Source organism: Delphinapterus leucas, chromosome 15, assembly GCF_059928025.1.
Source record: "Delphinapterus leucas isolate spDelLeu-1000000601 "Yukka" chromosome 15, BTC_Dleu_Yukka2, whole genome shotgun sequence".
In the NCBI taxonomy this organism is placed as follows: domain Eukaryota; kingdom Metazoa; phylum Chordata; class Mammalia; order Artiodactyla; family Monodontidae; genus Delphinapterus; species Delphinapterus leucas.
The window spans coordinates 28,223,302-28,243,649 of record NC_143143.1 but is presented as its reverse complement, the minus strand read 5'-3'; the positions used below and the strand labels follow the sequence as shown (position 1 = coordinate 28,243,649).

Genomic DNA, 20,348 nt, shown 5'->3' with positions numbered 1-20,348 from the left:
ATAATAATGATTGTCAGCAGCATCACCCAGGCAGGCTTTAGAAGGATTCTGTATCGGTAAGCAATTTGCGAAATTGAAAGGTGAAAACACACTTTGAGGTGTTTCATGTGTACTCAGGGTCAGAGGGAAGTGACTGCAGTTTTCAGGAAAGACAATGCAGGTGAGAGTCACTTGATTGGAATCGTGATGGATGTACTGGTGGTTGTCTGGTGGGTTACAAAACAAGTTTTTGGCTGGTCAGCTGGCTGGCCCGGAGTGGTACTTTTACCAAATTTTAAGAGAGGCTTCCAGTAGAAAGAAGGCTGTTTGCACTTGTGCGGTTTGGGCTGATCTAATGGGTTTCGGAAGGGGATTAGTTTGGCTTTTAGGGATTGAGACAGAAGGTATTCTGAGTAAACTGCCCTGCTGGTGGTTTTACCAGTCGTTCCTGAGATGTTTATTCTAAATGATCTCAGAGGTTGACTTGATACACAGATGCATACACACACTCATAAGTACATACACATTTAGATGCTGTTAGCAGAAAAAGGAAAAGAGGAAACAACATGAATGCTCTTGGATAAAAAGATAATTATTTAGCAAACAGTGGTTGGTCATCATGCGCTGGACGTCATGCTCAGTGTTCTACCCCCCTTTTCTCCAGTTACCCCAGTAACCCTAGGTGATTCTGCACTTTGGGGCTTACTTTAAGGGTGAGGAGTCTGAAGCTTAGCATGGTTGAGGGGACCTGCCCAGGGTCCTTCCGCTGAAGACCTCCTCACCTGTTGTCCTGCCTGCTAGACTGGAAGCTTGTTAGGAACGAGTCCTTCTTGTCTACCTGGCGGCCCATAGCCTCGCCCAGCTTGTGGCTACTGGGAAGAATACAGTCTGTGCTACTTGAGCCGAACTGCAATCTTAGAGTGAGCTTATTAACTTGCTGTCCAGTTTATGGAGATGTGTGTATTCACATCCTTCTGGAAGGAAGCTTCAAAGCTCTTGTCACCTTCTCAGAGGGGTCTGAGCCTATTTAGCTCCTGGATTAGAATCCCCGTCTAGCAGCAGAGACTCAGCAGTTTCCCCCTCGGGATATCGAGCAGTTGTGAACATGATCCTTTTCAAGGAGGCAGAGCACCCCTCACTTTGCAAGGCAGTGTGATGAAGTGGTTTGCAGGGAGACAGCTCTGAGGTCCCTTTCTGCTGTACCACTTATAACCGTGTGTCACTGGACCAGTTACTTCACTTGTCTGGGCCTCAGCCTTGTCTTTGACATGGAGATGGCCTTGGTGGTTGTGAGGACTGAGGTCGGATGGAAAGTGTTGGGTGCAATGGCTGGCACGTAGTTAATGCTCAATAAGTAGTAGCGGCCATCGCTATTGTTGCCGTTATTATTGGCAGCATTGAAAAGTGTTGATGACTGTCCTTAAGTAAAGAAGGTTGGTTACAAAATTCGGTATACACTAGAATTACACCTATGAAAAACATCTGTGTGCACATAGACAAGAAAAGCAGGATGTGAGGTGACACGATGACTATTTTATGGATAAAAACAAACTTCTTAGCTTTCCTTAAAGCCTTAAATCTGCTCAGACCTATGGAAATCTCCCCTAAGGAACTAGAAACAAGGACAGTGAGTTATGTACAGGGATGTTCAAAGCATTATACAGGGAAAATTGGCATTATATTATGTTCCCAACAGTCCTGAAATAAATTGTGTTTAACTGGGGAGCTATCAAAAATCACATTCTCAGAGATCTTTACATGTTACAGGAAAATGTTCATGATCTAGACAAGAAAAGAAACAAGTCAGGATACAAAGCTACGTGTGTGTGTATTTATATATACACACATACATACATATACATATACAACACACAATGTGATGGTGTATTAATTTCTTATGGCTGCTCTAACAAATTACCACAAAGTTTGTGGCTTAAAACAGCACAGACTAATTTTCTTATAGTTATAGAGGGTAGAAGTCCAAAGTCAGTTTCACTGGGCTAAAGTCAAGGTGATGGCAGGGCTGGTTCCTTTTGGAGGCTCCAGGGCAGGGTCCGTTCCTTGCCTCTTCTGGCTTCTGGTGGCTTCTGGCATTCCTTGGCTGTGGCCGCATCACTCCAGGCTGTGCTTCCCTGGTCACGGCACTGCCTTCTCTTCTGCATCAGCTCTCCTTCCCCGTTACTCTTTTAAAGACACTTGTGATTACGTCAGGCCCCCAGAGACTACCCAGGATAATCTCCCCGTTTCAAGATCCTTACAGGGGTCATTCTGCTGTAAGGACACACCTGCACACGTGTAATGACGTGACCTGTCACACCTGCAAAGTCTCTTTTGCCGTAAAAGGGAACATGCACAGGTTCCAGGGACTAGGATATGGCTATCTTTGGGGGTCATAATTCAGCTCTCACAGATGTCAATTTTGTATAAAAAAGCAAAGTGCAGGCAAAAAGACTGACTTGAAAATGTTAATGTTGGTCGTCACTTCTGGATGGTGGATGGGGGGTTCATTTTTATTTTCAATATACTCTCGGGTATCTTCCTTTTTGGTGCTAAGAAGTAACTCTTTTACAACCCTCAAAACTGCCCATGGACATATATACAATTCTTTTTTTCTTAATATTCTTCTCCATTATGGTAAATCAACTATACTCCAATAAAAAAAAACAAAACCAAAAACTGCCCAAGGGTGTTCCTCTTCAAACGATGCTCGTCCCACAGCGCGGTCCCACTGTCTCCACAGAGCCCGTGTTCTGGTTCTATGTGAAGGAGGTCCTCAGCAAGCATGAGCTGCAGCGCTTCTACGCCTTGCGCCACATCGCCTCGGACGTGGGCCGCGGCCGCGCCTGGCTACGCTGCGCCCTCAACGAACACTCCCTGGAGCGCTACCTACACATGCTCCTGGCCGACCACAGCAGGCTCAGGTACCTCAGAGGGGCTCGGGGAGGGAGTGCGCCAAGGGGTGACCATCGTACTATCTGCCCGCCTGCATCTGGGGCAGCTGGGTTCCCCTCTTCCAGCCCCAGCTTGTCCAGCTGTGCTGTGGGGACAGTCGACCAGAGACTAAATGAGGATGCCTGTAAAGGGCTCCCTCCGCATGACAGCTGCATGCAGCAAGCACTCAATAGATGCTTGTTATTATTAAGGCCTGGGGTGTGGAGAGAGCTGTTGTCTTAGGACACAGCCTGCGCCCCACTTGCTGGAATTTTAATCTGGGTTTCTTTCGGATTCAGAATTTCTTTCTCTTTAGATGTTGGGTGTTCAGTGCCCAGTTCCATGTTGTGTCTCACCTTGCGTGCTGCATACTGTACAGCTCCTTTTGGTTTTTTTGGGGTTAATAAACCCCAAACTGATGGAAAGAAATAGGGAAGTTTTAAGTTGGGGAGAGAAGTCATTTGTTATTATAAAACAACATCTCATTTTATTTTGTTTTCTTTTTTCTTGATCATAAAGTTCACTCTGTCAGTTAGTATAGGCCAGGTTATGCTATCATAACAAGCATCGTATAAAACTCATTAGCTTGAGACAGCCGAGTTCATTTCTTCCCCCTGCTGCATGTCTGTCATGGGTGGGAGGTCTCATCTCAGGGACCCAGGCTGACAGAGGCTCCGTCTCTACATATGCTTTCTTGATTGCCAAGGCAGGACGAGGGGCTGTGGCTGAGCGAAGCTCTGGCTCGTAAAGCCTCTGCCCGCTGTGATGCTCACTCCCACTCATATTTCATTGGCCAGCAAGTTACATGGCCACAGGCAAGCTCAGCAGGGTGGGTGAGGTATGGTCATCCCACAGCCATGGGGAGACGGCACTGAGTGTGCATCAGCGATAGTACAGTCAGCCATATTCCCTTCAGAAACATTTGATGATGCTGTAGAACCCTCTGGGACAAAACTTAAATCACTCATAAATTGCACAGACATAACTCTGCTAACATGTTGGTATTTTTTCTGTCATTTTGCTTGTATGCTGGTGTTCGTGACCTTTTTCTCCTCTCCCTGTCTTCCTCTCCCTGTCCCTTTCTCTCTCGCCGTTATTTTCCCTCTGAGAAGGGTGGACTAGACATGTTGTTTTGTGTCACCTGGTGATGCAAAGGGACAGTGGTCAATTCTGCCCTGGACCCTTGAATAACTTCCACATCAGCCCAGATCCTCAACATTAACATGTCAGTTAATTCATTAAGCTGGCGTTTCCTTAGTGCCGTGATGCATTTCTGTGATTTCATATTGCTGTGCATTCTCTGGCTCAAGTCTCCTCTTTTGTTTCTTCTGTTGCTTGTGGTCACCTCTCTACCAGTAGTTTGTTAGGTGTTCTGGGATTGTGCACTAAGGCTGTTAAAGATACCCTTGAAGTTCTCCTATTGATGTTGCTTGTGGTACCTTGTCCGGTTGTGTGTTCAGACCCTGTGGATATGAAATGGTAGGGATGGGGGCCAGAACGACTGGCATCAGCTGTACCTGTGTGCTGCTTAGGGTCTTGAGTTGGGAGGCTGCGAATGTCTGTGTGTACATCTGAGCATTAACCAGCTTTCATTAAGGAAAACATACTCATGTTTCTTATAATAGTTTGTGTGTGTGTGTGTGTGTGTGTGTGTGAAGCTCTTTCCAGCAGATCATTTACAAGTGCAGTCTGCCCTCTCTATCCCCAGGTTCTGCATCTGTGGTCTCAGCCAACCGTAGCTTGAGTACCGTGTTTAAGATCTGTGGTCGGTGGAACCCGTGGGTGCAGAATTTGCAGACTTGCAGAGCCGATTGTACTACGCTCTCTTATATAAGCACCTGCAGATCTTGGTGTCCGAAGTGGGCCCTGGAGCCAATTCCGCATGGATACCAAGGGACAGCTGTAGTTCAGAGCTGTGCTCTCGCTGTCAGGGTTGAACGTAATAGTGAGCAGTTGAAATGAATCAGCTGTTAAGAATCAACGTTGAACTTACCTGAATCACTAGCCACTCTAACTTGATGTGGGAAAACCAAATTCATTTACATGCATGAAAACTGGCTCCAATTTGTAAAGAATCACAAATTTGGGAATCAGAGGTCTAGTTGCAGTGCCACCTTGAACATGTAGTCTGTGCTTCCATTGACATTTTTGCCAGGTTGAGTATGTTGAAAATGATGTGTTTCTTTTCTCTTTCTGTTAGTTGTATCCAGTCTCTTGCTGAACGCCAGGTCACCCGTCACTGACTGTGCTTCAGTGAAACTGGGTTTTGACTCCGTTTGTTTAGGGTTCTCTGACCTGGCGGGGAAGTCTGAGGGGTGAGGGTATTTGCTTGTTATTGCTTAACGGGCGATCAGATAAAGAGCTGGGGAATGAGGCTGGGAGACCTGCTTTGGAGCCCTGTCTGTACCATTTATTGCTGAATGACCTTGAACAATGGACTGACCTGTAGGCCTTTCTGTCCCCCTCCTCCCCCACTGCTGTTTAGATCTGTGGGCCTTTTTAGCTTCCCAGCCCTTTCCAGGGGTAACTTGGGCTTTTGGGCTGCAGCCCAAGCTGGTGTTATATACAAATGCCCTGGTTGATGGAGCCATGGAACTATAATTTCTTACTGAAATTGCCTCTTCTTGTATTAACCCAATCAGGGGGGCCTTGTGGGCCGGCTTGGATTTCCTCTCTGTCTCTTAGAGACATAGCTTGAGTGGAAGTCACCCCTCTGTTTGTCCCCTTCTCCTTTTCTGCTTCAGAAATACCACGTGTACATCTCATGCCTATCTCAGTACTTTCAAGCTCAGGGGACTCTAAAGATCTCAGGGGACCAGTGAGGAAGTTGTAGGATATATGCGCTCAATCCTTTGTTTATAACCAGAAGCCTCAGCCCAGCAGAGACCTCGTATATCCACTCTGGGATAACCAGGCATGGATTTTCCAGGGAACCATATGTGGGAATTGTTTGGCTGACAGATGCTGAGAACCACTGTTCAGAGTTTTTTCCCTCTGTTTTCCAATTTGCAGCACTTTTTATGAAGACTGGGCTTTTGTGATGGATGAAGAAAGGTCTAGCATGCTTCCTACCATGGCAGCTGGTAAGCCTGGCCAGGGCCAAGGGCGGGGGCTCCTGTGAAGCTTGGTGAGCAGAAGAGGCTGCCTGGGAGTGAATTTATAACTCCAAGGGATGCTCTGGTTTTCCCTCTCCTCACCGAATTAATAATGAGTCACTTGCCGCTGTCCTTCCTTTAGTGGTGACGAGCAATTGAGTCCATTTATCTAGAATTTGATGCCCTGGCTGGGAAAGCATGGGGTTGAGGGTTTTTGGCCATGGCTTTGCAAGTGTAATATAAAGATCCAGGGAACTGGAGGAGGAGACCTGCCTTTGAAGCCTAGCTCTGCCCCTGTCTGGCAGGTGGCCTGGGGCAGATCCTATGAGCTTTTTTACCTTTACTTTTCTCTTCTGTGACGTGGGAATCCTGATAGCACGGCAGTCGCCTGTATAGGGCTGTGAGAGAATGAGATGTGAGAAAGAGTCAAGTACATGATTTGTTACTATGAAAGCCCTGCATTGATGCTAGTTGATGAATTGTTAAATTGTTTAACATTTGACTGTCACTCAAAGGGTAAAGTGGGTAACTTGCTTCTTTCTTCCACATTCTTTGTTGCCTCCTTTTTCTCTCTTCCCTCAAAGTTTGCACTGAGTCCCACCTACTGAGAGTTATGTTAGGCTTGTCCGTTGATGAGGAAAAGTCAGGTGACCATGATGTCCTGTGTGGGCCATAGGAGACCAGGGCAAGTTTTTGCCTAAAGTGTTAATGGTAATGATATTGGTACACATGTTTTGATTGCTTACTGAGCTGTTTTCGATGGGTGATGGTCTTTAATACTCTGTAAGGGATGCTGCTGTCCCCCTATTATAGATAAGGAAACTGAAGCTCAGAGGTCATGAATGGCTTGACCCAAGGTCTCAGAGCATGTAAGTGGCAGTGCTAGGATTCAACCCAGGCAGTCCGACCTCAGAACTTACTCCTTAACCTCCCCACGGTTGACTTCTTATTTGCATTTGTCTTCCTGACGGATAGGGAGAGAATTTGGAAAGACTCAACTCCAGTGATAGCGGGTATCTCCTGACCGCAGTTTTGTGGGTGGTCTTTATCACCATTTGAGACGAGTGTGTACCCTCTTGTGTACTATAACCTCTGCAGCTTGTTTATTGTGTTGGAGTGTGACTGTTGAACAGCAGACACACCAGGCTTTTCCGTTTTTGGGGGCAGGTCTGAACTCCATACTCTTCGCGATTAACATCGACAACAAGGATTTAAACGGGCAGAGTAAGTTTGCTCCCACCGTCTCGGACCTCTTGAAGGAATCCACGCAGAATGTGACCTCCTTGCTGAAGGAATCCACGCAAGGAGTGAGCAGCCTTTTCAGGGAGATCACGGCATCCTCGGCCGTCTCCATCCTCATCAGGCCTGAGCAGGAGACCGACCATCTGCCCGTCGTGTCCAAGCACATCAGTGCCGGTGAGCGAGAACGAGGGGAGGACAGAGGGTCGGGTGAGGATGACAGATTGTGTCATCTGAAAGCGCCAAGGGGAGTGAAATCTGATGCACTCATGTTTTCAGTTCATGTTTGTGTTTATCTTTTTAATTTTTTTTTTGGCTGCACTGTGTGGCATGCGGGGTCTTAGTTCCCTAACCAGGGATTGAACCTGTGCCCCCTGCAGTGAAAGCACGGAGTCCTAACCACTGGACTGCCAGGGAAGTCCCCATGTGTTTACCTTTCTTACCCTTATTCACTTGGAAAGGGATCTGAGAGCCTTCCTGAGATGTGAAGATGATAGGGTAACCAAGCCAACAGCTCAGTCAGAGCAAACTGAAAGGGAGGGTGTGGTGGTCACGTGAAGCCAGGGGAAGTTGATCTTCATTCCTTTATCCATTCATTTCTTTAATTATCCTTCTGATAAGTGGGGTGAAAGCCCAGCTCAGGGTGCTATGGAGAATGTATACCGTTGCGGGGATGACATTTAAGTGGAGGCCGGGGGAAGGGAGGAGTTGGTCAGCTTTGACTCTAGGCTGTGAGGAGGCAAAGGAAAGTTGATTGAGTTCTGATCAATTTTGTGAGAAGTTTACAATACCCCTTGAACTTTCTGGGACATCCAGAATATTGCAACAGCAAAATTGGAAATTTTGGGTATAAGAGCTTAATCCTGGTATTCTCAAATCCCTTAAACAAAGCAGTAATCATGGTCATCCCTTTGGAATTATTAATGATGGTGAAGACTCAGAGTTCCATGGAGTCTGAGGTGCACACTGGCTTTATCTGTCTTGCCCTCTCTTTCTCGAGCAGAGACCCCAGGCAAATGACATAGAAACAGGACTGTTGATAACTTTGTGTACCAGAGATGCTGGAATTTGCATACCCAAAGGAGTATCTTGGGACTTCCCTGGCAGTCCAGTAGTTAAGACTCCATGCTTCCACTGCAGGGGGTGCGGGTTTGATCCCTGGTCGGGGAACTAGGATCCAGCATGCCATGCAGCATGGACAAAACAAACAAACAAACAGACAAACAAAAACTGGCCAAAGGAGTGTCTTTTCTGTCCATTTTGGGAACCTGCTTTTGACACTGTCTCAGAATTGGGACACACTGGTGAAGCATCACCACGTCACACCTTGGTTTAGATGGATTTTACTTTTTGGAATCGGCTCCAAAGTGCCTCACACCCAAGGTTGATGATTAAGATGGGTGAACAAACCGGCTCGTCTAAGTGCTGGTCACCAAGGCAGTCTTGACTTCTGTTTCAGTTAGCCTTTGCTGTGTAACAAATGCTCCAAAATGTAGTGGCTTAAAACAAACAACCACAACTTATTATTTTTTTTATGATTCTGTGGGTTGGCAGGATGGTTCTTCTGGTGGTTTCACCTGGGCTCCCTCATAGGGGTTCATTCAGCTGGTGACTGAGCTGGAAGATTCAAGATGGCCCCACTCATGCACCTGGAGTTGGTGCTGACTCTTGGCTGGGGCATCTCAGTTTCCCCCCACATGGTCTCCCATCCTCCAGTAAGCTAGACTGGCTTCTTTCATGGTCATTTCAGGGCAGTATTCCATGAGGGTAATGCCTAGGCTCTAGAACTCACACACTGTTATTTCTGCCACATTCTGTTCTTAAAAGCAGAGCACTAAGTCAGCCTGGATTCCAGGGAGTGGAGAAATAGATAGCACCCTTGATGGGGGCCAGCAAAGCCCCACTGTAAAGGGGCATTGTGCTGGGCTGGGAGGAATTGTGGCTGTTAAACAGTCGACTACAATCCCTAAACTGATTTTCTTGGTCTTCATGGCTTGGTCCCAGCCATGAGAATATCTTCCAAAGATACTTCCATTTGATACTTCCATTTCAATAATGATTCACCCTTTTAATCAAAGTGCTTGGAAGGATTGCTTAGAAGGAATGATTGTAATATATACTCTAGGGCGTATATGTTCACATCAGAGGTAGAGGCGCACATCCATTTTGCTTGGTCTCCCGTAGACAAATTTTTTTTCCAAGGGTTAAAAGAAATCTGAGTTTATCTCAGATTTAGTTTTTAGTAGAATAGTAGAGATTTTCCACAGTCTAGAAGCAGGATGGCTCCATCATCGCTTTATCTTGCCTGCTTTTTCTTATCTCATATCTTTTGCCAGATGCCAAGTGTAAAAGGGAGAGGAAGAAGAAAAAGAAGGTGACTAACATCATCTCGTTTGATGACGAGGAAGATGAGCAGAGCTCCGGGGATGTTTTTAAGAAGATCCCTGGGGCGGGGGAAAGCTCAGAGGAGAACTCCGACCGCTCCTCAGTCAATATCATGACGGCCTTTGAAAGCCCCTTTGGGCCAAATTCCAACGGAAGTCAGAGCAGCAACTCATGGAAAATCGATTCTCTGTCTTTGAACGGGGAGTTTGGGTACCAGAAGCTCGATGTGAAAAGCATCGATGATGAAGATGTGGATGAGAATGAGGACGACGTTTACGGGAGCACACCTGGAAAGAAGTCCCCGGGCCACTCGGAGTCGCCGGAGAAGTAAGTTCTGCTTGAGCTTCTGAGGAAGGGTGGCTGGCTCTTTCTGTAGTATTGGGTGAAATTAGACTGCAAGTTTTCTGTTTGTTTGGGGCATCATTCATTTTTCAGATCTCGATTTCAGAAGAAGGAGCATGAGTTTGCTCCACTCCTGAGAACTAAGGAGAAGGGAGCATATATACTATTTGAAGGTACTTACTGCAAAGTTGGTGTCAAGATGTAGGCCTTGAAATTCTTGCTTTATGTCTGTGTCTTTCATTTTTGTTGCTTGGGTTTTGCTTGCATCCCTTACTTGCCACTAGCCCAGGACGCTCAGGAGAGAGGCAGGGTATTCTAGACAATAGTCTCCAGCTGGTAATTTCTGTGTTTATTTGCAGGGGTGTGAACGGCAGTAACTGGCCTGCACTCGCCACCTTAACACTGGAGCTGCGGTGCATCTATACCTGCAGGAGGGGCTTGGTGCAAGTGAAGGCGTAAAACAGAAAAGCATAGTTAGGAGCTTGGATCTTAGAATCAAGACAACCTGGGTTCTCATTTACTAGCTGCGTGGCTTAGGTTAGACTAGGTTGGACGAGTTTCTTCACCTCCCAGAGCTTCAGGCCTCGCGTGAGACCTAGAGAAAAACAGCATCTGCTTTGTAGAGTTGTTGTCCAGTTAATGGGACCCTGCGTGTTGGGCCTTGGCCACAGGCGCTGGCACTTCAAGAAAGAATGCAGGCAGCTGTGGCCGCTGTCATACTGTAATTCGTAATAATTCCTGTGCTTGGTCTTACTCTTAATGCCGAATAAACTAGGGACCTCTTCACCTGAGCTCTGTAGTGTGCAGTGCAACCCTAGTCACGGCTGGCTTCAAAACCAGCCCGTGAAAGTGTAAAATGAAGACCCCGAGACCCCCTGGTGCAGTGGAGGGGCACGGTGTGCCTCTAGCCCAAAGCTTTGCATGTCCATGTGTTGAACTGGAGTTTTTTTTCTTTCTCATGAGACTTTCCCTGTTTTTGTCTTTGATTTTTACTCTCATCCTCATTCACATGCATATCCATGTTAGTAGCATTACCTTGTCGATCATCTGGGACAGGTCAGATGAGGCAAACTGCAGATTCACGGTATCCTAATACTTAGAGCTGCCCTGGGGGGTTTGTGGGTGTCAACCCCACCTGATGGATGAAAGGCCAGTTTCTTTAGTTAAGATTTGTCAAACCAGTGGGAAGAACTGGAATTAAGGTTAGGTTGTGCTGTGTTCCAAAGCTTATAGTACTGTCAGGTATTTTCCATGTTTCTACACAGCCATGAATCTCAATTGGTTGATATTCGGTCAGATCAATGTCATGATTTGCTAACGGTTCCCCTGTTGTTGAGTATTTAGGTTGTTGGCATTGTTTTTGTTTTTTGTTATCAGCCATTCTGAAATGAACATTTTCGTGCACAAGGCTTTTTTCTCCTACTAAAGTATGTTAGGGTAGCTTCCCTCCAGCATTGTTCTTGCGTACTGTGTACAGATGATTTTGTACCTGCATCCAGTCTTGTGACCTGCTATATTAGGGTTCTCCAGAAAAACAGAACCAATAGTGTGTGTGTGTGTGTGTGTGTGTTTCTCGTATGTATGTATTTATCTAGAGAGATTTATCTTAAGGAATTGGCTCATGTGATTGTGGAACTTGACAAGTCCAAAATCTGCAAGGTAGGCTGGCAGGCTGGAGACCCAGGGAAGAATTGCAATTTGAGTCTGAAGACAGTGTGCTGGCAGAATTTCTTCTTCCTTGGGGGAACCTCAGTCTTTTTCTGTTAAGGCCTTCAACTGATTGGATGAGGCCCACCCAAATTATGGAGGGTGATCTGCTTTATTCGAAGTCTCCTGTCTTAAATTTTAATCTCATCAAGACAAATACCTGCACAGAAACATCAAGAATAATGTTTGATCAAATATCTGGGTACCACGGCCTAGCCAAGTTGACACATAAAGTTAACCATCACACTTGCCTACAGTTCTTCCTCTGGGCCTTTTAGGAAATGCCATTTGCATTCTCTGTCTCTGTAGGTGAGTGCACCTCTGAGTTGATTCACTCCACGAATCAGTTTTTTGGCCTCAAACACAGTCATTTCTCTTCCTACTGGACTGGTGACATTGAGGGGAGGCTGGAGCTGGGAGGCCAGCTTGCGAGCCAGGATAGCTGCCAGCATTGTGATGTGTGAAACACAAAACAGTGCAGGGTGACCTTTACAGGGCCTGGGCCCTTTGAGGCCATTGGGCCCCCTATGGATTATGGACAGCCACTCCCTGGCATAAAGAGGGGATCTTGAGTGAGCATTCTGCAGAGCCTCTTGGGGAAACAGAGAGAAATGATGAGATGGCCTACTGAGTAATACTTTCATTTTGCTTCTAAGCTAATATTCACGTGAAAGGTCTAGGATCCTGGAGGGGCCAGAACTTTAAAAGTTTAATAGCACAGCCAGGTTTGTGGGAGGAAAGGGGCCAGGCTGGGAGAAGCACATGGTGGGTTGCAGTGGCCTTTGGCAAAGTCGAATGCTCTGATGGTCTTTTAGATGCTCTGTTGGCCAAAGGTTTACACCTCTACTTGCTGGCAGTTAAACCCCTTCTTTGATGACTGAGGAAAAATGTCTGATGACTGAGGAAGAATCTTGTCCCTCCTACCTCAGTATTTTATTTTATTTTATTTTATTTAACATTGCTTTACAATGGTGTGTTAGTTTCTGCTTTATAACAAAGTGAATCAGCTATACATATACATATATCCCCATATCTCCTCCCTCTTGCGTCTCCCTCCCACCCTCCCTACCCACCCCTCTAGGTGGTCACAAAGCACCAAGTTGATCTCCCTGTGCTATGTGGCTGCTTCCCACTAGCTATCTCTTTCACATTTGGTAGTGTATATATGTCCATGCCACTCTCTCACTTCGTCCCAGGTTACCCTTCCCCCTCTCTGTGTCCTCAAGTCCATTCTCTACGTCTGCGTCTTTATTCCTGTCCTGCCTCTAGGTTCTTCAGAACGAATTTTTTTTTCTTTGATTCCATGTATATGTGTTAGCATATGGTATTTGTTTTTCTCTTTCTGACTTACTTCACTCTGTATGACAGACTCTAGGTCCATCCACCTCACTACAAATAACTCAATTTCATTTCTTTTTATGGCTGAGTAATATTCCATGGTATATATGTACCACATCTTTATCCATTCCTGTTGATGGACACTTAGGTTGCTTCCATGTCCTGGCTATTGTAAACAGAGCTGCAGCGAACATTGTGGTACATGACTCTTTCTGAATTATGGTTTTCTCAGGGTATATGCCCAGTAGTGGGATTGCTGGGTCGTATGGTAGTTCTGTTTTTAGTTTTTTAACTACCTCAGTATTTATAAGTGTTGACCTTGCTTTTGTTTTTTTCTTAAAGTATTTATTTATTTATTTATTGGCCACACCAGGTGGCATGCGGGTTCTTAGTTCCCCAACCAGGGATCGAACCCGCGCCCCCTGCAGTGGAAGCACAGAGTCTTAACCACTGGACCGCCAGGGAAGTCCCTGTTTTTTCTTAAAAGAGGATATAATATCTTTATTATAGAAAGGGGTTTTCCTGTCACTTTATGTGTGCTCCATGACATCAACAGGGAAGTGGGGTGAAAATATAGTTCAACAAGAATTACAAACACGAAAAACTTTGCACTTCACCAGCAATTAAGCAAACACAAAGTGAAACCAAACACTGTGTTTTGCCCATCATCTTCGTCAAGATTTAAAAAGAGAACTGGGTGGGCTTCCCTGGTGGCGCAGTGGTTGAGAGTCTGCCCGCCGATGCAGGGGACACGGGTTCGTGCCCCGGTCTGGGAAGATCCCACATGCCGCGGAGCGGCTAGGCCCGTGACCCATGGCCGCTGAGCCTGCGTGTCCGGAGCCTGTGCTCCGCAACAGGAGAGGCCACAACAGTGAGAGGCCCGCATACAGCAAAAAAAAAAAAAAAAAAAGAACTGGGTGAAAGGCAGCCTTGGGTGAGCGCCCTGCCTGGAAGGCTTGCTCTCAATGTGTCCTCAATGGTTGGAATCTTCCAGACACATAGCAGACGTTAACTGTGGAATAATGATGAGGTATGGCTGGTGCTAGGGTCATCCTGATAGAGCGCTGGTCATGTCCACAGCCCTTGGGGAAAACAGTTTGACACAATGTCAGGAGCCTTAAAAATGTTTATCCCCCTTGATTTAGTAATTCCACTGCTGGGAAGCTACCCTGAGGACCAGCCTCAGGAAAAAGCTTGCTGCATCTAGATACCAACATGCTAACTTAGAAAAGCTAAGCAATGAACCTGACGAAAATGTGCAACCACAGAGGAACAGTTAACCGTGGAATATTTTGTAGTCTAAATCTTAATGTTCCAGATCTTAAACATCTTAAATGACATCTAAGAGTATCTAAGTAGTATGAAGATGAAATTATGAATTAATATCGAATGAAAAAAGCAAAATATAAAAACCTACATCTAGCTTCATTACAACCTCGTAAAGGAAAGCACATGAGGAAAGAAAGAAAAAAAAGACACTATGGAAATCGTGTCTACCTCAGTTGTTTTGGGTAGTGGGGCTTTGGGTGTATTTTTCCCCCTCCTCTTTATGACATTTTGTAGGTTTTAAAATAAGTGTCTTACTTTTCTAATGAAAAGCAACACCAGTTCTGTTTCTAAGCCCAACTCTGACCCCGTATTCTGAATTGGTCTCTGCTTTAGGAATCACTTCAGTGTAACTCCTTTTCTAGGTGGAGGCCTTTGGCCACTTTTACTCGGGTCCGAACCTTAGTTGGTGGGGCCTGACTTCACTTTGTGCTCTGCATGTGTTGCTGGAAAGTGGCAAGATGTCTCCTTAGAAACAACAGAAAATCCCTCCTGCCTGGAGCTGGTGCAGCGGCTGGGAAAGGCCTGTGGTTTTGCTGCCGTGTCCTGAGGGGTGCCCCTGGCCACCTCTGGGTGTCTGGGAGTCCCCTTGGTTGCCAGCTGCTGGATCAGAGCCCCGGGCGGGCGGTTCTTTACAGATTGTAGAGGCAGAGCCAAGTTCACCCCAGAACCTGGCTCTGCGGCTGGGCACACAGGTCGGGGGCGCTTCCTCTTCTGTGCCGCGTCCTGTGCGTTACCTGCAAGACTAAATGACACAGGTGGCAAAAGTCTGTTAGGGTTATTACTTGATATGTGTCCTGCTCCGTGTCAAACGTGTGACCAAAAGCTCGAGAGTGCTCAAAGGAGAATGTCTACAGACAGGCCTTAAAAGAGGAGTTGACAGGGCTTCCCTGGTGGTGCAGTGGTTGAGAGTCCGCCTGCCGATGCAGGGGAGGCGGGTTCGTGCCCCGGTCTGGGAAGGTCCCACGTGCCATGGAGCGGCTGGGCCCGTGAGCCATGGCCGCTGAGCCTGTGTGTCCGGAGCCTGTGCTCCGCATACGGGAGAGGGCACAACAGTGAGAGGCCCGCGTACCGCAAAAAAAAAAAAAAAAAAAAAAAAAAAAAGAGTTGACAGACTAGCCTGCCGGCCAAATCTGCCCCCAGACGAGAATGGCTGTTACATTTTTTAAAGCGTTGTAAAAGGCAAAAACCAACCAAACAAAAAACCAACAAGGAAGTATACTTAGGGCCACAAAGCCTAAAACTGACTATCTGGTCCTTTCCAGAAAAATTTTGTTAATCCCTGCTCTAAACGAAAGAAGAATTATATACATCATGTCAGTGATGGGGCAGTGGCCAGGAGACCTCATTGTAATTGGATCTGGAAGACCTGGGCTGAAGCCTTGGTTCTGGCCAAGTGATGAACTTGGACAAGTCGCATGATCTCTTTGAGTTGTTTTCCTACCCCCTCCCTCCCCTCCCTCCCCTTCCCCCTCTCCCTCTCCCTCCTCTTCCTCTTCATCCCTCCCTCCCTCCCTCCCTCCATTAAGTAGGTATGATTATGATCTGCTTTGGTCTTCTTTACAACTGATTTACGACGTGATTTTATAAACTTTCGAGTACTGCACAGATGCTTCCCGGTATTTGTCAGTGGTGCCTGATTGCCCAGAGGCAGATGCTGCAGTGGGCAAATACTTTCTCAAATTTAACTGGACCAGCCTGGCGTTACAAAGATGGCTCAGGTTAGTTTGGTACTTGGTGGATAAGGTGGCAGTATAACAGATCATATGAGCCTGGTTAATATTTGAGCTGACCCCCTTTCTTGGAAGGGACCCAGACACCATCCGGTCTGGTTCTGTCCTTTTACTTGTGAGGGTTTGAGAACCAGCGAGGCGTAGGGACCTTAGCCCAAGGTCATTTCAGAGCCTGGAGCCCACGGGGCCTCCTCCTGCTTCAGCACCAGCACATGCTCCCCCCACCTCCCGCCCCCGTGACACTGGTTCTTCCCTCCGTCCTCACCTCAAACCTCCCTTCTTCAAGGAAGCCTTCCACCACCTTCCCGACCAGCTCCACAGACCTGAGCTGCTATTTCACACCTTCCTGTGGGATTACATGCCTCATGTCTGCTTCCCCCAGTAGACTGTAAGCTCCATGAGGGCAGGATGGACACTGTTGGCTGGTTCTTTGCCAGCACAGAGTGTGTGCGCACTGCCGGGCAGGTAGGAGGTGCTCAGTAAACATGGGCTGAAAGAGTGAGCACCGGAGGGCTGGCTCCCGACTCCCACCCAGGCCTGCTTCTGTTCTCATCCCCCTCATGGCTTGGTTGGTTCCCAAGAGGGGGCTTGTGGAGGCCCATCAGGTGCTGTACTACTCGGGGCCCTTGGGGCTTTCGGCCCTGATGTGCAGCTGTGTTCTCCCCCCGCAGGCCGCTAGACGGGGCTGCCTGCCTCTCCCAGATGCACAGCTGGGCTCCACTGCACGTGCTGCATGGCGACGCCGATGTGCTCTTCCCGGTCAGTGGCGTGGGCTCCTACGGCCCTGCAGGTAGGTGTCTCCCGATTCCTCCTTTCCTCCTGTCACAGCTCTGGCTCGAGAAGCAGCAGGAGTGGCTGGGTTACGTCTGCAGGTGGGGGGCGTGGGAGAGTGGGAGAGAGAGCACGGAGGCCAGGGCTCAGGGCAGTCGGGGTCTGTTGAGCTCAGGGGCAACAGAGGCTGCTCTCCTTGCTGAGCCTGGGTATTTTGAGGTGCTCTCACCTGAGTGAGTGTTGACAAATCACCAGGGAGCCCCTGGGGCCTGTTTTTCTTCTTGGCAGTGATTTGTTGAACTTGGTCACATGCAAGCTGATCACAAATGGTGACCATTATTTTTGCCTCTTAGGAGAAGGGAGAAGGTCACAGAACCCGTAGCTCTAAAGGTCCTTGTGCTCTTTGTAGCCAAGTGCTTGGGGGTCAGGGAGTAGCTTGCTTAAAAGTGGCTAAGCATTTCTGACCTGTTCCTTATGGTCGAGCAGGCTTGCCTGTGGTTCGTGATTGTTTTCTTTAGCTAGAGCAGGTCATGGTGGGGGGTATTGGGGGGGTGGGCGGTGAGGCTGGGAGCATGGATGAGCCCGGCTCTCCTGGTGGGGTAGGTGTTTGCAGCGCCTGGCGCAGTGAAATGCTTGGTCACTGTCACTGCCTCACAGCACCAGCGTGTCACGGAGGCCTCGGCTCCCTTGTGTAGGTGCCCTTCTCACCCTCCTAGGCCCAGGTTTAGGGAACCGTGGGCCGGGGCCCACCGACTGCCCGGGAAGCTGTTGACATTCTGAACCGGATGATAGACTGTTGTTGTGTCACTGTGTCAGGAACAGAAACCCACTCAAACTAGCTGTGGCACGAGGCAGGGCGGGCACGCTGACTGGCGCAGTCTTGGGGTGGGTGGTCAGCTCAGGCCCAGCTCTAGAAGTTGCTGAGGGAGGCACGTGCCCACCCTGTGAGGCAGTGTTCCCGGTGTAAATTGAGGCTAATGAGAGTGCGGCTAAGTGACTTACGTCCGCCAGGCTGTTCTCTTCTGGAAAGTATGGATGGCGGTGATGACAGTCCTTGAAGTGAGTCCAGGACTGTAAGGTGATTGATCTGGGTTAGCTCATCCACTCTTGACCACAGCCCGCGAGGGAAGGGCTGGTTATTGTTATACCTCCTCCTTCTGAGACTTGTGGCAAAGGTTCCCTGAGTTAATCTGGAACAAGGTGCCGGGCACATGTGAAGTCCCCAGGCAGGCTTCCTGCAGGCATTGCACTAGTGAGGTCGCCTTGCGGGCACCCGTGGGCTGGAAGCTGGGACTTTGGGATGGAGGGATTCCGGGCCCGGCGAGGTCCTGCTGTCATTCTGGTTCTGTGCCCCACGCTTCCTTGTGGGGATCTGCCCCCACCTCCTCTCCCTCCGGGTCTGTCTCTGCTCCCTCATCATTCTCCACCCTCTTGTTTGGCCTCTATTTGGCTGAGGTGCCAACACTACTGCCTCGGCTGTGTGTCCTTCCATACCAACTAGAGCTTCTGTCCAGGTGTTGATTGAAACCCCAGAGAGGGACGGTCCGGTGGGCCTAGCTGGTGTCTGCAGGCCAGGCTGGCCCCTGCAGCTCCTTCCGTTCGGGTGACCAGCCTTGGTCTGAGCCACTGCGGGTTGGAGGTCTGGTCACCTCGCCCTTGCCCATTCAGCAGCAGTGCAGACACGAGCAGAATGTCTGAGAAGGCGGGGTGTGGGGTGGTGGCTGTCAGAGAGTAGGTGGTCCTCACGTTTGTCTGTGGGACCTCTGGAGGATTTCCAGTGCTTGTTCAGGCATCTGAGTCGGTGTCCAGTTCCCCATTCCCCTTGCCCTGCTCCCCACGGGCGGGCCTTTTGTTTGGGTCATGAACTGTCGCTGGGTTGCCGTGTCAGGCTGCTCCTGGGGCTTGGCTGTGTGCCATTCGCATCGGGGGTTTAGTCACGGAATGCGGCACTCTGGCCGGTGTCCAGGATCCTCGCCAGGAGTCACCCCTCCCCCCGCAGATTTCCCACCATCCCTCCTCGGGCTGTCAGCCTCGCAGACCCAGAGGCTCCACCTAGTCACTGTTGATGGGACCCCAGCTCCAGCTGGTCTCGACTGTCCTCACCAGAGGTGCTGCGTGTGAGCTGGTCTGCCAGCTTTTAAACTTACTGTTAACAAAGCTGCCAGGAGTCATGGAAGCTTGTGACCGCCTGAGGGGCAAACTCATCATGGTGAGAACACTGCATGGGAAGGCGCGTTAGTCTAGGGCTGCCCGAAGATACTAGAATCAGCTGGGGGAAGCCGTGTCCTGGCTGGAGTGCCGAAGCGCATCAAGTCCCTCCTGGCCTGAGGCCCCATGTCCGTGGAGGTGTGCGGCCTGGTGGTGCTGAGGCTGGCCTGGCTGCCGGCCCGGCCTCTCCATGGGCAACCCTGGGTGTGCACGGCCAGATTTCTCCCCAAGATTCCTTCTCTTTCACTCCATTTGACTAGTGTCCCTTCTGATTGACACTTGCCTACTTTAGTGACGTTCAGATCTCCTTTCTCTTTCTGGCCTGGGAGTCATTTCATGTCTTTAACTTGGGGGTTATTTAGAGAAAGAGGGAGGGGATAAAAAAAAGGGAGAGAGGCCTGTGGCGGGGAAGTTTGGATGTTTTAGTAGCTAAGTGTGGGGAGGGAGAAGGCGGCAGAGAAGGGGACCCTGAACACAGGATTATTATCCTTCTGAACCTTGGGAGAGGCACCTCTGTGGTTTGGCGGGCCATGCCCTGGGCTGCATTTTGGGGGTTAGGGAGGGTCTCAGAGAAGGGAGACACCAGCCCAGAGTCACCCGAGACCCCGACAAGCAGATGGAGGATTAGATCTAATCATTCCTCCGGGCATGTCATTACCTAGAGCAGAGCAAAGCACATTTACCAACATCTGTTTGAAGCTGCCAGGGAGAAAAAGTCCCCAAAGTTTCTTTCAACTGAGAATCATAAATTGAGGGGGACAGAACACCCATTCCTGCTGACTATGTACGTGGAAGTGTTACTGCTCCTCGCTGAAGGCCTGTGGTTGGAGTTGGGTTTTGGCAAATGCGGAGCTGGTTCACTGGACAGCTTGGGTCCTCGGCCCCTTCCTCTCCCCATCAGGTCCAATGTTCCCCGACTTCTCCCAGTCCTGCCATTGGGTCTGGGGTTGGGTCACTGCCAGGCTTTGGGGGATCTAGAGGCGAGTCCCCTGGGAGTGCCGCAGGCAGGGAGGGGACAGCGACATCATTTTAATCCTCCAACGTAGAGGAGGAGGGATGAATGGTCGAAGTGTCCTCTGAATGCTTCCACCACCCTCTTCTAACTCATCCTTCTCTCGCTGGGCTCGTACAAAATAGCCTCTCAACAGCTCTCTATCCCTGTCTGCCATCCATCCATCCTTCTTTCAGCAGCCAGAGTGATTTTTTAGAATGTACATCAGATTGCCTCATTCTCCTGCTCCAAATCCAGAACCCTCACTGTGCCCACCCGGCCCCCACTCACCCCGCAGCCTCA

At 48.7% G+C, this 20,348-nt stretch overlaps 1 protein-coding gene across 1 annotated transcript in view; it reads left to right on the top strand.

Annotated features, from left to right (window-relative positions):
* Positions 1-20,348, top strand: part of SNX29 (sorting nexin 29) — a 549,073-nt gene that overhangs the window by 60,008 nt on the left and 468,717 nt on the right. Inside the window, exons 6-10 of the mRNA XM_089896147.1 lie at positions 2,720-2,900; positions 5,923-5,993; positions 7,173-7,421; positions 9,581-9,956; positions 16,747-16,865. Of these exons, the coding sequence (XP_089752273.1) occupies positions 2,720-2,900; positions 5,923-5,993; positions 7,173-7,421; positions 9,581-9,956; positions 16,747-16,865 (996 nt within the window). The remainder of the gene's footprint in view (positions 1-2,719; positions 2,901-5,922; positions 5,994-7,172; positions 7,422-9,580; positions 9,957-16,746; positions 16,866-20,348) is intronic.